Source organism: Charadrius vociferus, unplaced genomic scaffold (assembly GCF_000708025.1).
Source record: "Charadrius vociferus isolate BGI_N301 unplaced genomic scaffold, ASM70802v2 scaffold32, whole genome shotgun sequence".
NCBI lineage: Eukaryota > Metazoa > Chordata > Aves > Charadriiformes > Charadriidae > Charadrius > Charadrius vociferus.
The window spans coordinates 750189-764593 of NW_009647856.1; the positions used below are offsets into that span (position 1 = coordinate 750189).

At 40.5% G+C, this 14405-nt stretch overlaps 1 protein-coding gene across 1 annotated transcript in view; it reads right to left on the minus strand.

The window, feature by feature from the left end:
• Positions 1-14405, minus strand: part of MAGI2 (membrane associated guanylate kinase, WW and PDZ domain containing 2) — a 536664-nt gene that overhangs the window by 54067 nt on the left and 468192 nt on the right. Inside the window, exons 14-16 of the mRNA XM_009883000.1 lie at positions 13009-13201; positions 11906-11992; positions 9640-9888 (exon numbers count right to left, since the gene is read on the minus strand). Coding sequence (XP_009881302.1) covers positions 9640-9888; positions 11906-11992; positions 13009-13201 — 529 coding nt within the window. The remainder of the gene's footprint in view (positions 1-9639; positions 9889-11905; positions 11993-13008; positions 13202-14405) is intronic.

The following is a 14405-nucleotide window of genomic DNA, read 5'->3' on the forward strand; positions in this document are numbered from 1 at the left end:
GCAGGAGCTGGTTTCTGTGCATTTCTAGATAATATGAGAAGTTTATCTCCTGGCTCCTTCTCTCTCAGTAATATCCTGAGGAGTTTCTAGGTTCTGCTTGGTCCCCAGTGGACCTCTGCCTAAGTCTCCTCCTAAGCCACAATATTCTGGCCACCGTGGTCCCTGCTGCTGCCTTGGGAGGGGAGGATTTATTTATGGATTTATTTACAAGCATGAGTGCTTCTAAGGGCTGCAGGCTATCCAATACACAGGTTGTTCATGAAAATATAAACCTGTTAGAATATGTAAGAAACCTTTTCATTTTTAAGAGCCTTTTGTGGTGAAATACTTACCTTGAAGGGATAAGAAGGAGCTATTCTCATAGAGGATTAATTAGGTAAAAACTAAGGAACAAAGGTAGAAATGAACTGTGAATTTCCATAATGGAGAATTTTTATCATTCATAACGGTCACATCTAAAACAGGTGTGTAAGAGCCAGTACTGAGTGGTTGAGTGATGTGGCAGACAAGATCTCATGAAAAGAAATGCAAGATGTTGCGCATGGGGAAAAAATAACCCTGCCCAAGCTTAAGCAGAGATGAGCCCTAAATTAATTATTACCACTCAGGAGATCTAGAAATAAGTATGCTTACTTCTCTAAAAACATAAATTCAGTAAAACACTAAATAGAATTTTAAGAGTTAGAAAAAGAATAGCAAATGAAAAAAAACTATTGCTGGTTCCTACTGTGTACCTAAATCATAGAATCATAGAATGGTTATAGTTGGAAGAGACCTTGAAGATCATCTAGTTCCAACCCCCCTGCCATAGGCAGGGACACCTTCTACTAGATCGGGGTGCTCAAAGCCCCATCCAGCCTGGCCTTGAACACCTCCAGGGATGGGGCATCCACAGCTTCTCTGGGCAACCTGTTCTGAACACTGTGGATAGTTTCAGTATCCTCGCCTCAGAAATCACAGCACCGAGCTAACAAAGATTCAGAGAAAGACAGCATGGCAGTTAGAAGCAGAAAACAGCCTGTTCTCAAAGGAGTAGTCCGTGAGCTCGCTATCAGCAGCTTGGAGAAGAGAAGGTGGAGCAACCTTCTGGAGGCCCAGAAGAATGAATGAATTCAAAAAGGAATTAGAAAAATACACAGGGGTGGATGCACTGCTGATTAAATCATAAAGTCATGGTTGTGAAAGCTGAGGAGATGCCTGGGGAAGGTCCCTGTCTGCTGTAGGTGGTGTCCTCTCTGGTGATGGCCAGGGACAGCACGGAGCTCTGCAGCTTTTCAGTCTCTCCCAGCATCACAGGTCTCTTCTGAAGAAGAAGCCTCCCATGTTTGCCTTTGAATTATGACTTTGTTAACACATCATTTTTTTTTCCTGAATTGCTCCTTCAGTGTTTTATTTTTATCTAAGCAGACTATTTAACAACGGAACCTTTTAAAGGAAGTCCCAAATCACTTTACTGTTGATAAATGATTCCACTTGCCCTTAAAAAATTTTTACTAATCTATTCACACCTCTTTTAAGAATTCGCCACAAGCTATTCTCCAAACATATGAACATTTTGAGCAGTGGCAGCGCGTGCCTGGATTAGACTCTGCAGAGAATTTGATCCACTTATTTCAAAACAGAGTTACCTGAGCAACATTTAGTATTAAGCAGGCTGTACAGAAACACTTGGATCTGTGTTTTTTTTTTTTTTTCAGGAATCCCATTATTCATGCTAAGAGTGAGCACAGAAAACAAGCTGCCCCTTTGCAGAATAATTCGTTTATTAGTTCTCTCAGACTACACAATAGATGAGACTGCAAGGGAAAAATATTATGGTAAACAGATATTTATATAGATTTGTTTAACTGTTGAAAATATGGGAAATTAGTGACATACAGTTCATATGTACATGAAACATACGGTCGTTCAAAACAGATATATAGATTTTTTTTTCTCTAATACTAGCAAGTTATCCAAAATGTGATACTTGAGTGATATATATGGATATCTACCTTAAGAAAAAAAATATCTTTCCGAGGCAGAAGTCATAATCTTAGATCCAAAAAAATCTAGCTGAGAACAGTGATGCCGCAGAAGCATTTCCTAACAATGGATCTTATGATGGGATCTAACTTTTCTGCAGTGTATTTTTTAAAAAATTCATGACTTCAGGAAGATTTGAATCCTGAGAGCACCAAAGCTACTAAGATATCTGAAGCCGTCAACCTCTCTCCCTAAATCTCTCTCAGATACTTACAGCATTTGTGTCAGGAACACAAACTGACCCAGCACTGGCATCTAGCAGCTGATGCTTTCCTAGAAGGTAGTTAATTGTGCAATGATCAGCTCTAAGATCATTATCAAAAGAGAACTTGAATTAAAAGATTAAGAGAAAATTATTTAAAAGAAATCTTTGCATTTAGAAAGTGGATAATGTCGACTTTCAGTAACTTATTGATAACTACAATTTCACATTTTTTTCTCTATATTAGTATTTTTCTTTGATAAAATCACCCACTTTTTCTCTCCATGATCCAAATCAACATCCTTCCCACACCTTCGTATCATAGAAAAGAAAGAGTAAATTCTGTGGTGTTGCATCTGAGGGTCCATACGCTTTGGTCAGCTGTACACAAAGCCAGAGCAGTTGCTGAATACAGGTACTGCTTCTAACACTATGTATATATCAGCCTCTTGTTTTTTTGGAAATAAAAATGATTTCTCCTCACTTGGGAGACCCATATACTAGAAATAGCTGGTTCTAAGAAGACGCAACCAACAAATAATGCTTTTCTGGTTTACATCAATAAATTTTTTAACATCTATTCAGTATTTTTAGTCATAAAGGTTGAGCCTGTATTATGTAGAAAACAACTTTCCTGTTTTTTCCCCTATATAGTAGCTAAATGTCAAAAACGATCAGTTAAGGGGGAAAAAATCAAACCTCTACTTTATCTATTAAACCCTCTGGCAGATAGTCTTGCAATCTTTTCTAGTGTTAACGAATATAGATAGCAAAGCACGCAAACGAACCTTCCTGAGCCAGCTGGCCTTTTCAATGTTATACAGCTGATCACATGAATATTTATTATATCCTCAATTCTCAAAAGGTGCAAGAGTTTTCATTCAACTAGCAGGCTCCAGCATATCATATTTTAATTGGGAGAATATATTAAATGTAAACATCTGTAATTTCATTGCTACTGAATAGTCTAAAATTTGGGAAGCTTGAGTATGGTGGACTTTGTATCGGGGCTAATATTAGAAGCAAGATAAAATATTTTCCTGAAATTGATGGGCTATTTTATGTGACGCTCATTTGGAAAATAGAAATCTGTGGCATGCTGCATAGTTGGAGATGACAATAATCCCTTTTGTTTGCAAGGTTAATGAACCAATGAATTGAAACATCCCATTGTGTGCTGATAGGGAGCGTATTTACTTGCATAGCACAGGCATAAGAAGCTAGGTGGGAAGGAGTGCACATACCTTAGAAATCTGGACATCTAAAAAAAAAAATAATGGAGCTTAGGTACTTTAATTCAGCCTTCTCATGAAAGTAAAATGGGCCTTGTGGAATCGCTAGAAAAACCTCGATTCCCTTCCCAGGTTTGTGCTAGGAAAACTCGCAGAATTTGTTCTTTAAAAACACAAGAGGAGCACCACTAGGTCCAAATGGCCTATTCAGGATCACACTGGAGGACAGAAGTCATTTGGAGAGGAGAGTGATGTGGTCGAGATCTTCCCTGCTTTATTCTCCAGAAAATATCAAATAGTCAATTGAGTATTTCATGGCTGTAAACTGCAGCAATGTATTTTCAGTGATATTAAAAACCTCTTTGACTTCTTAAGGTTATTTCACTATTATTAATTGCATATATTGATTTGAAAAACTGAATCATCTAACAATTTCTATTAGCTCCAAATTAAACTATCAGTTGAACAAGCTTAGAAAGTGTGGTTTTGTAGCTGAAGAGACAGAACAGCAGCTCAAACCTGAATATCAAAGCCAAGTAGAAATGAGAAACCAAATTCGTTGTCCACAAGTCACAAGTATGTTCCACAGGGATCTCATGCTACAGGTGCATGCTCTGTTCCAAAGATCTCCAAGGTGGGGTTGACAGTCATCCTAATTTCCAAAGCTCTGCTTTCTTTAGAATTTGCAGATTGGTCACAGAAAATTGTGTCCCCGGGCACTATCTTACCCAGGAAGAAGCATGGGTGAAATTGCTGCACAAATAACTGTCTCAGATCACACAGTTATCACTGATCAATAAGCTGTTTTTTATCTCTAAACTGCAAGGAGTTCAAAGAGACTCTGGGGCTGAATGGGACTTATTTCAGAATGCTGTTTTCTGCAGTCAGCAGAGGCTTATCTTGGATTTATGGTTTTTAGTTAAGACTGCATGTTTTGAGAAATGAGAGAAACTTCTTCCATTAGACTCTGTTTTATCATGTTTTGAAAATCCAGCAGTCATTGGCATATGCAGTGTAGGGGCAAATTAAATCTACAAATCCACTTTTGCTAAACAGGAGGAAGGGCATAACAAGTATGAGCAGTCTTCTGCCTTTAAGTTTATAAAAATTGCTTATTGATTATGGCTGTATTTTCAGTTTGTTTACATTTTGTAAGTGTGCTAATTGACAGTACCTGCTACAGTAAAATTCATGGAAATATTGCCAGTATTCCAGTTTCACTGGAAGTGGCCAGTTAACAAGATCTGTTTACAACACATGGTTTCTTTCTACAGAAATTAGGGTGTTAAGAGATTTACAGGGGATCACAAATTCTTCTCCTGGAGGAAGCTGCATCCCAAACATATGAAGTAAAAACAGCAGGAAGATAGGAAGTAGGCAGGGAAATATGTACTCCATAAAGTTCTGGGGCAAATTGACCCAGAAATCTCCTTTTGGCCATTTCCAGCTGGCTACAAGTCCTTTTCCAGAGGATGCAGATGCTGAACTTATCTTCATACCCTAAAAATCTCCACAAGAATGGAGTTTTACCACAGAGGACACACACTATTGAGTATTATCCTAAACATAATGCAAAGGGTAGATTAATTAATTCAGTTTCAGTATTTTAGCTGTAATGTGTCACTCAGCACTGTCCTATGAGGCAATGCCACCCCAGGCACAGCTGCACCTCCACAGCCTCATGCGTCGATGCAAGACGCTGGGGACTCAGAGGGGACAGCCCCAGGAGGAGCCCTTCCTCTCAGAGCCACATGCCACTGCAGGTATTTTTATTGGGGGAAGCACACAGATATTCCTCAGGACAGGACTTCAGAAACAGGCTGTAGGTTTGCTCAGTTTGGCCACTTAACTCGGCCACTGAACCAGAGCATCTAAAAGATGTTCGTAATTTGGGAGCCAAAGGCAGTTGCCTGGGAAGTTCTCCACAGAGCCACGAGGACAAAGCGGTCCAGATCCACCCCAAACTACAAGTGAAAAACTAGAGTTTGGAGCTTCCAAGCATTCACCTGGGAATGTGACACAGTCCTTTAAAGAAATACCACTGGAGATGACAAAATTTTGATAACCTGTACATAGCCTGCGTAGCAAAAGAATGCACAGAATAAGGTCAAATTTAGGTGGCCTGTCTGGCAGGGAGATGAGAGCCAAAGCACCCTTTAATGCTGGGATGAGGTCTAGGGTAAAGCATGATAATATGTTTTAGGGGCAGTGGAAGTTGATCCTTTGTTAGGAACAAGTCAGGAGCCTGGTCAGGTGAATTTTTTTTAATCTCTTAGCACTCTAAGATCCTCTGGGTCTGCACTAGCCAAAACAACCTGCTCTTGGATGTACCACTCAAACACATTTTGTTATTTATACACTTAATCTTCTTTTACTGGTATTTTGAAGCATGGCTGACCTTGTCTATGCTCCTGCATTGCCCTGTGAATTCTCTTCATTCGATACCTGTCACCTGTTTTCCACTCCTGATCTGTCCCACATCAGAACTGTAGTTTGGTGCAAGATAATCCCCTGTGCTGGGTTAGAGAACATCCCAGGCAATGTGTTGACAAAGGGCAGACAAAATTTCTACCATTATAGAACACAGGAAAAGAAACGTGCCATGAGAATTGGATGTTTAAGCAAGTACCAGTAAGTCAAAATTGTATCCAGATCTAAAGGCTGGCTCCTAACCACTAAATAGTAATTTATTTAAATGACAGCTACTGCAGTGCTGCCTATCAGAAAATGGGAAAAAATCGTCTGTTTCCTGATTATGGCTGCAGTTTGCCCTTAGTGTTGCTCTTAGTGTTTTGAAAATTTCTGCAAGGCAAAGGCAGGTCTGTAAATCAACAGTGATGATGAACCCCTTGCAAAGCGTGTTGAGAGAAAAGCTGACCAAGACCTTAAGCCTTAGAACACGAACAACACCCTCAATTCTGGGAGCTCTGGAGCCTTTCATCACCCTTTTCCAGGTCAGAGGGAGCGTGAAGCACTCCTAATAGGCTGCACGGGAGCAGCACAGCGCACACCCGTCAGAGGGCGGGAAAGGGATATGAGACTCAGCTGGAGCTTTGCTCCTCTGACTTCGTGGGGTGGTTCTACAGCTTCACAGCCAGAGCTGCTTTTAACTCCCCCTGGCAAACACCCAGAGGGTGAGCTTTCATCGTAACCCCTTGAGCTTTGGGCCAGCTGCAAAGCAGCAAACCCATGAACCTGCAGCTCTGCGGCTCGTAGCAACTCTGTTTGAACGACTACCTAAATTTTAACAGTGCTTGAAGCACAAGAGCCCAGTGACACAAAGTTCATGCTCCTGTACTGAGTAAGAGCTGTTGTAATTTGTTGGATTGTAAAACACAGTTTACAAGAGTGATTTCAAGAAAAAGGAAAATACTTTCAGTGCAAAATTAATTGCTTTCTTGAGTAAAAGTAATGATGATACTCATGCTTCCAAGTCCTCAAGTCTTTTGCTCTTACAAGAAAGTAGAGAGGTGAATAGAGTTATCAAAATGAACATTCTTAAATCAAAGGAACTCTTCCTCACTTTGCCCTGAGGATGCTCCCAGTGAGACGACTTCTTAGGCTACACTATTCCTAGTAGTGTCTGGCACTACAAGATAATCCCTTTTCTGACCTATTTTGCCCATTTTGATTCTTTGAGAGTTGCGTTGCAATTACAACATTAACATTTATCTGCCTGTGATTAGGGTATATCTGCCCAGCATCACTCTGTGCCCTGTGGGGATGCATGAGCTGGCAACAAGCTCATTGGCTTTGAAACCAGGAACACTGGAAATATAGTACAACATTTCACCAAATCAACATACTACTGCTACGGCAAGTGAGTGACTAACCAGGGTGCTTAACATGGTGCCACGCAGATCCGTATTTTGATACTGATGTAAGCTGTATTTTGGACATTACACTTCCTACATCCAGTTGACACTTTCCTACTGCTAATACACTTTCTACCCCTGATTGTGCGTTATAATCAAAGGATTTCAGGTTATTTCAAGCTGGAAGGGACCTCAGGAGGTCTTAGTGGCTGCTGCTGAAGTTTTTCTGTTCTGATTCTACCAAAGGACCCAGAACTTGGATACTGTTTTCTAGACAGGTCCTACTGAGTGCTGAGTAAAAGGGGATAATAATTTCCCCTGAATCTACCGGCTATGCTCCTGTTAATATAGCCCAAAGTACTTCCCCCCCCCTCCCCCCCCAAATTAAATAAAGAAAATTATTCTCCCTTAAACTATAAAAAACCAATGATTTTTAGCCTGTTTTTATTACTGATGACAAAGTACGTAATTTTCAGCTTATTTTTTCTACTATATTTTTGGAACAGAATTCACATAGAAAGGGTAATTTCTTCTCTGTTCAGTCACTGTCTACAGCAAATGTCATTTTTTGGTTGATTGCAGTTCTTGTAAACTTAGGATTTGGGTGCTCTTTGGGATCACTGAAATTCAACGTAGTTATTATTTGAATAAATTCGCTTGTCAGTTCCACAGCAGACTGTCATTTTCATTTACCATTGGAGGTGTTCAACTGAGGTTCAACAGTGGCTACCTATGTAGTTGCTTATGGAGAAAGAAGAGTACCTCAAGAACATTTTGGAGGGTAGAAGGCAAAGCAAGATCTTGAACCTGGGTCTGTTGTCCTCAGCAGAATACTCCAGTCATAGAACTGTTGGTTGCTTGGGCATTTTCTCTTTCTCTTCCACTCCTCTTTCACTTCTCCTCTTTCTCTTCTCCATCTCCCCTAACCGCAAACCTTATCTGTGAAATAATTTTCTTGAAAAATTCATGACTGACTGAACTGATTAATATGTATGTATCTCAATGTCCTCTATGGATTTTTTTTTTTCTTGTCTGATCTTCTGCAAAGAACTTCCACTTGGCTATTATATTCAATAAAGTGAAAACTCAGAGTCCCAAGAGACTAATTATCCATGGTTTTGTTACAATATTAATTCTAGCAATCATGGAATTTTAAAATTCAGCTGAGGTAATATGAAAAAGAAGCATTTTAATAAGTGCATGATCATGAAATACTGCGAAGAAGTTTACTGAGATCATCTGCAATTAGGAGATATGGCTTTCCCACTACTTTCTCAGTTGCTTTTCTGTTATGAATTTAGAAGAGTGAAGTTTGGCCCTAAAAGCTGAAATTGTTATTTTATTTTCTCAGGAAGCATTTTTGGGCAAAAGAACAGTTCCTTCAAAACAGGGAAAGGACTGAATTAGGCTGCAACTTGTAAAATGACAAATATTCTTACTTGTCTTGCTTTTTTGGCGGTGGTTAGCATCCACAATTTCTGATGGATTTGGTGGGAGATGTGTCTCAACATAAAGCTCTTTATGCTTCCTCCTTCCAAGGGACTTAGCTCAAAGTTCGTTAAATGTCATTTGGAACACCCAAGGGCATCCCTGTGCCTACAGCTGCCACTATCAAAGGCTCTGAGTCTCCTGTAGGTCCTATGTCACTTCTGGTACCTGGGACATCTCAAACAGCACTGGATGCCTATATTAAAACAATAAAGTTGAACCCCAGCAAACATTAGTTTTCTGGACAGAAAGTGAACTATAATCATTAAGGGCAGGTGTTGTCACTGTATTCACCATATCCCTGTACTCAGTCATAACTTTTATACTATGTATAGTCCAGCTAATTAAAAAAATCAACCTCCCTGGGCCTCTGCGTAACCAGTTTTCCCATTTTGCACCTGCTTCTGCAGTGCCCTAACTGGACAGCTGCTGTCATGGGGTTTGCTGTGATCTCAGCTTTTCTTTCAAGTTCCTGAACTTCATCTTGATTTTAAAAAAAAAAAGAAGGTATAATTCAATTGTGTCTGGAGGAATAATTTATTCATATAACCCTGGTGGTAACTTGCAGAGTCTCTGTTTGGGATGTAGGAACAAAGAAAATCTACTTTGTGGGTGAGTCCTGTTGTACTCTGACAGCCAAATGAGTGTGTGAAGCACAGAAACTTGGAGGCCAGAATAACCTCTGGTTTTGTCCAAGACACAACAGACAAACAGTGCCCCTGGAAGCAACCTTGAGAGTCCCTTCAGCTTTACAGCTTTAATCTGTGCAGTGGTTAATTAGCAGGTGTCAGGTTTTAATGAATTTTTTTTTTTTTTTTTTTTTTTAATTAGGGGTGAACTTGGAAAAAATCTAAGCTGAAAAATGCAATTTACTTACTTATTGTGGACCCAGATTCGGGCCTGTTCAGGGAACTGATGATAACGAAGCCAAAGCCTTCATTCTCCTTGCGGTGGATCACCACGTCGCTGGTTTGCAGGCTGTGAGAAGCAAAGCCCTCAGGGGGTGTAGCATTGCTACTAGAGACAGCGTGATTACTGTTAGCATAAGTAGTGTAGTCACTTCTTGGAGAACTGTGGTGCGTAGACACCGAGCCTGGGCTTCTGCCATTCTCTGGGCATGGTTCTCCTACAACATAAATCACACCAGTGTTACAGCCTGACTTGCTCCGTGGCTCTGTGACTTACACTACATTTGCTAATGCAACATGAATACAGTTGACTGTCTATAGCCCAGACTACTGCAAGTATTAACCTAGGAGCTGTAATAGATGCAGAGAGACAGGAATCTACACAATTATGCAAAACATTCAAGGGCGATCAGATAAAGCAAGCATGAACGCTTACTGCTAAGCTATCTGAAAGAGAGGAAAGGAAAGTAAGAAACAGTGGTCGTCTTGATAGCAAAAACATTAGCAAGCACTGTTGCCTTGTCTGCTGGTTGATCTGTCATCGAGAGGAAAATATGACCATCTAATCCAATATAAAATTATTTGTGTTTGGATTAAAAGAATTTAAGTGGACGGCTAACATAGGGTGATTAGGATTAGCTACATAACATTTTTCTTACAAGTTGATTAGCATGCTCAAAATACGTTCATGGAGCAGAGCAGTTATACAATGGAAAATAATCACAAATAGTTTTTCTGTGGGTGTTGTGACAGAAACAGTGCTCATTTAAAGCTTTTGAAGATGCTCTTGTATGGCAAGTTGGAAAGGGCAGAAGTGAAAATGGAGTCCGTCCACACTTCAGTATTGCTTTGCAGTAACAAGAACAGGGAACAAGTTAAATCTTGTGGGATTACACACTTTTTTAGTACAAGCAGTCTGGCAATTGAAAACGGTAAAGTTACACTTCCAGATGGGAAAAAAGATTTATACCCCTTGCAGATCTAAGTTGTTTACACAAATCATTATTTATTGACAGTTTTAATACAGAACATTCAGATGAATGTAAGTAATACGTTTTCTGTTCGGAGCTATGAGAGTGGCAGAGTCATTCTACTGAACATGTGAAGAGCTTACGCGTACACACATATATCCTAGGAAGAGAGCTTGCAAATTAGACCTTCAGTGTGTATATATTAATAAACTAAACATCATCCAAGGACAAGCTGTTGTTTTCTCAGTCAGGTGTGTCCTTTAGCAGTCCTTCTGTAACTATGAAATAAAGTGATTAGAGAGAATAAAGAGGAAGAAAAACAATTATTATATTCCTGCATGAGAATTGAAAATCTCCAACAGTTATTGAACCAAATCTGCAACTAAATGCCATAGTCAGTGACAAGAGAGATCTCATTTTCTGGCTGTCATGTTTCAGAAAACTGAATACTGTTTATGTCAGTATGGCTGCAACAGAAAGGAAATTATCTTACTCTGCAGAATGACCAAGAGCTGGCTTGGCCATAAATGAATGCAACTGAATGCCATTAAGTATAGGAAAAGAAAGACAAAGGAGGAAAAGTTTAAATGGCTATTCAATTGTCAGCTGTGCAATAGACATTCATCAGAAAAATTACATTTTACTTCTGCCTGTGAAAAAATGGCACTTTAATCTGCGTTGTTCTAAATACTGCATTTTCCCAATCAAATGGTTTTCCAGAGCTTTGAATGGTGATTTTCTGTTCCAGATAAGTAAGTATCTGTGCAAAATGGTGATTCCCGGGAGGGCTAAGATATGTACATCAGCTATCAGGCAGGTAAGGAAAGCCCCAGATCCCTCTGTTGTATACATTCACACTGGTGTGAAATTCACATGAAATGATTTGGCTTGATGTGTTAGTATAGCATTTTTCAGTCATGCCCAACATCCGTCATTTTACATTTTTTCCACAAAGCTTATGTTGTAACACACCAAATTAAAATCCTGTTCAGCTCCTGAAATGCTTAAACATTAATGAGTTACACGTTATACTCCCCGGTGTGGCACTCTCAAGGCCCAAGAATAACTCCAGGTGTTTTACCAGCTTGCTTCATTTTCTGTGCCAGGAGACCAGAGTGTCTAATAGACCCTTTTATTTAATATTTAACAAGCAGCAGCCGAGGCTGGCATCCACCCTGTGCTAACCCTCTTGCTAATTTTGCCTGCAGTCCGCACAGCCGGCTGACCCGGGAAAGGTGCTAATCGCAAGCGCTCGGCGGATTACCTTGGTTATTGGCCATTTTCCTAGCGCTGGGGGAGCTGCGAGGGGGCGTCGCGCCGGGCGGAGGGGGACCTTTCTGGCTGGAGGACTCTGGAGTCAGTAACAGAAGAAAGTCAGTCCCGCGAGAGCGTGGCTGGCAAGGAGCTGCGGTGCCGCAGTGGGAGGGGGACTGCGAAGACGAAGGTGAGTGGGAGGGCGGCTTTTTGGCAGGGGAGCCAAGGGGAATGGCGCAGGCAACGACAGCGGATCTAGGGCACGGGGAGGCAGACGACAGGACAGGCTGGCAGCGTGTTTTTGCTCATTTCTGGTGCCTCAGTGAGGTGTAGTCACCACAAATGTTTCAAAAGTTCTTAAATAAACTTCTCTCCTCGAGTGAGCAAAGGTTGCAATAGACCTGCAGCAAATTCTCCCATTAAAGCTTTAATAGATGCTGCCACACATTTTTTCCAGGTTCCAGTGTTGTGCAATATTTGAGACTGAGCTAGTCTAAAGGTTTAATTTATTTCAAATTCTTCGTATTGTTTTAGGTTTATTTTCTGAATGTATCTGCTTGAAGGGAGGACCCGGCCCTGTTCCTAGGAGCCACTTGTGCCATACAGAAGGTTTGCAGCCAGCTTGCCTTGCAGCTGGCGGGGGGGGGGCGGAAATTCCAGATGACATCAGTGAGACCAGAAATGGGCTTTTAACACATACAAGAGTGAAATGAGTTCCTGCCCTAAACAGTTAACAGTCTTTGAGGCTTTCTCTGATCGCTTATTGACATGGTCAGCTTTAACAGCTTTAACTTAGGTGAAAATTTTGTCCCAAAAGCGGACAAGAGGAGACAGCACAGACGAAGACAGCATGGAACAAATCCAGAGCACTCATGATCACCACACCAGGGCTGCCAATACTGTTTCCACTTCTGAAGAAAACAACACTCAGCTGTAGTGTTTTTGTGACAGAAACAAGGGACATATTTACAATTATTATTTCTTCAAAATAACACAAACATTCACTTTGATTTTAATTTTATCTTTTTTTTTTTTTTTCTTTTAAACAGCACCTGTTTATGCTGCCAACACTGAGATCTGTTTTTCCTTTCACCTTCCCCAGGCTTCACTCACCCGTGGGTAGCACCTTTCTCCTCACAGTAAGATTCACTTGCCCGTTTCGGGCAGCATTATGCATAAGATCAATCACATATCGGTGGGTTTTGCCGGCCACTGGAATCCCGTCTACATACACCAGCTCATCACCAGGATGGAGACGACCATCTCGATCTGCTGAGCCCATGGCAATTACTGCTCCAATGAGAATCTAGGCAGCAAAGAAACAAAATCCCATCATATATATACCGAGCCTCCAATTTAGTGCCATGAATGTTGCAGTGATTTTCCCTTCCTTTCGAAACTAAGCTAGTGATTCAGTGCAGGTGGAGATATCGGGGTGTGTCTGAAAGCTGTGCTCCTCCTCTGTAGGTGTGATTGAAGATATGTCCTTGCCTTTGGTAAGAAGGTAAGATGTTTCCTAGTTGTGTAGAGTGACACACCTGAGAATCCCAATCTAAGGATGATCTAGCTGATACCTTCAAATCAAGACAATCTGTCTATAAGGAGTGATGAGTTTATATAGACCACATTATGCAGAAGATCTAAGCAGAGTAATTCCACGTAAGGGTCCTTTTGAGTTAATATTAGTTAGTCTGCATATTTCTTATCAAAGGTTCCTCACTGCTGCGTGATTTAAGCACCTGGAGTAATACGCTTGAGGTCAGTAGTGGAAATGATGCCACTACACAGAGTTTGCTTTGGCACTCTTTAGAGGAAAAGAAGTGCTATATCAGATGCTGTTACTCATAATGAATAATTGCTCAGGTAGTGGTTGATTAAAAAAATGGAAAAAGAGGAAAAATATCAGCTTACTCTGGGCAGATGTTGTTTTCCCAAATCAACACTTAAATGCAATTTGTATGGGATGTATAAACTAGTAAAAAATCTGTTCAAAACCTTTTAAGGACTTTCTCCACTTTCTATGCACATAAATTCACATAATTTATTAGAAGAAGAAATATATATTTTCCCTGTGGAATAACCGGTAGAACAGTTGAGATTGATTCAAACAAAACCTGCTTTCTTTGAAAGAACATTAAAGCATTCACAGAGCGTGTTCCAAATTTTCCTTTCTCTGTTCAGCGTGAGAGTGAGCACAGAATGATGGATATGACATGCCGTGTGACAATCCGCTTTAAATAATAGAGGATAAAAGCTATCAGGTATTGCTTTTCATGATGAACTGCAAAGGCTAGATGTGGTAGTCATGCAGGTGATCTTGTGGTTTTTTGTAGTCTCAGCTGCAGAGTTGCAAGTTTCCCAGCAGAGTGTTTAAATGAAACCCCATGCGGAGCCTTGAGAAGTTTCTCCAGTTTCTAGCCTCCTTTTGGCTCACTTTTGCTTTCAAAACTTAGCAAAAAGAGAATGCCATGCGGCGTTTTCCTGCTTCCTGGTGTTCCTGGGATCCTGTT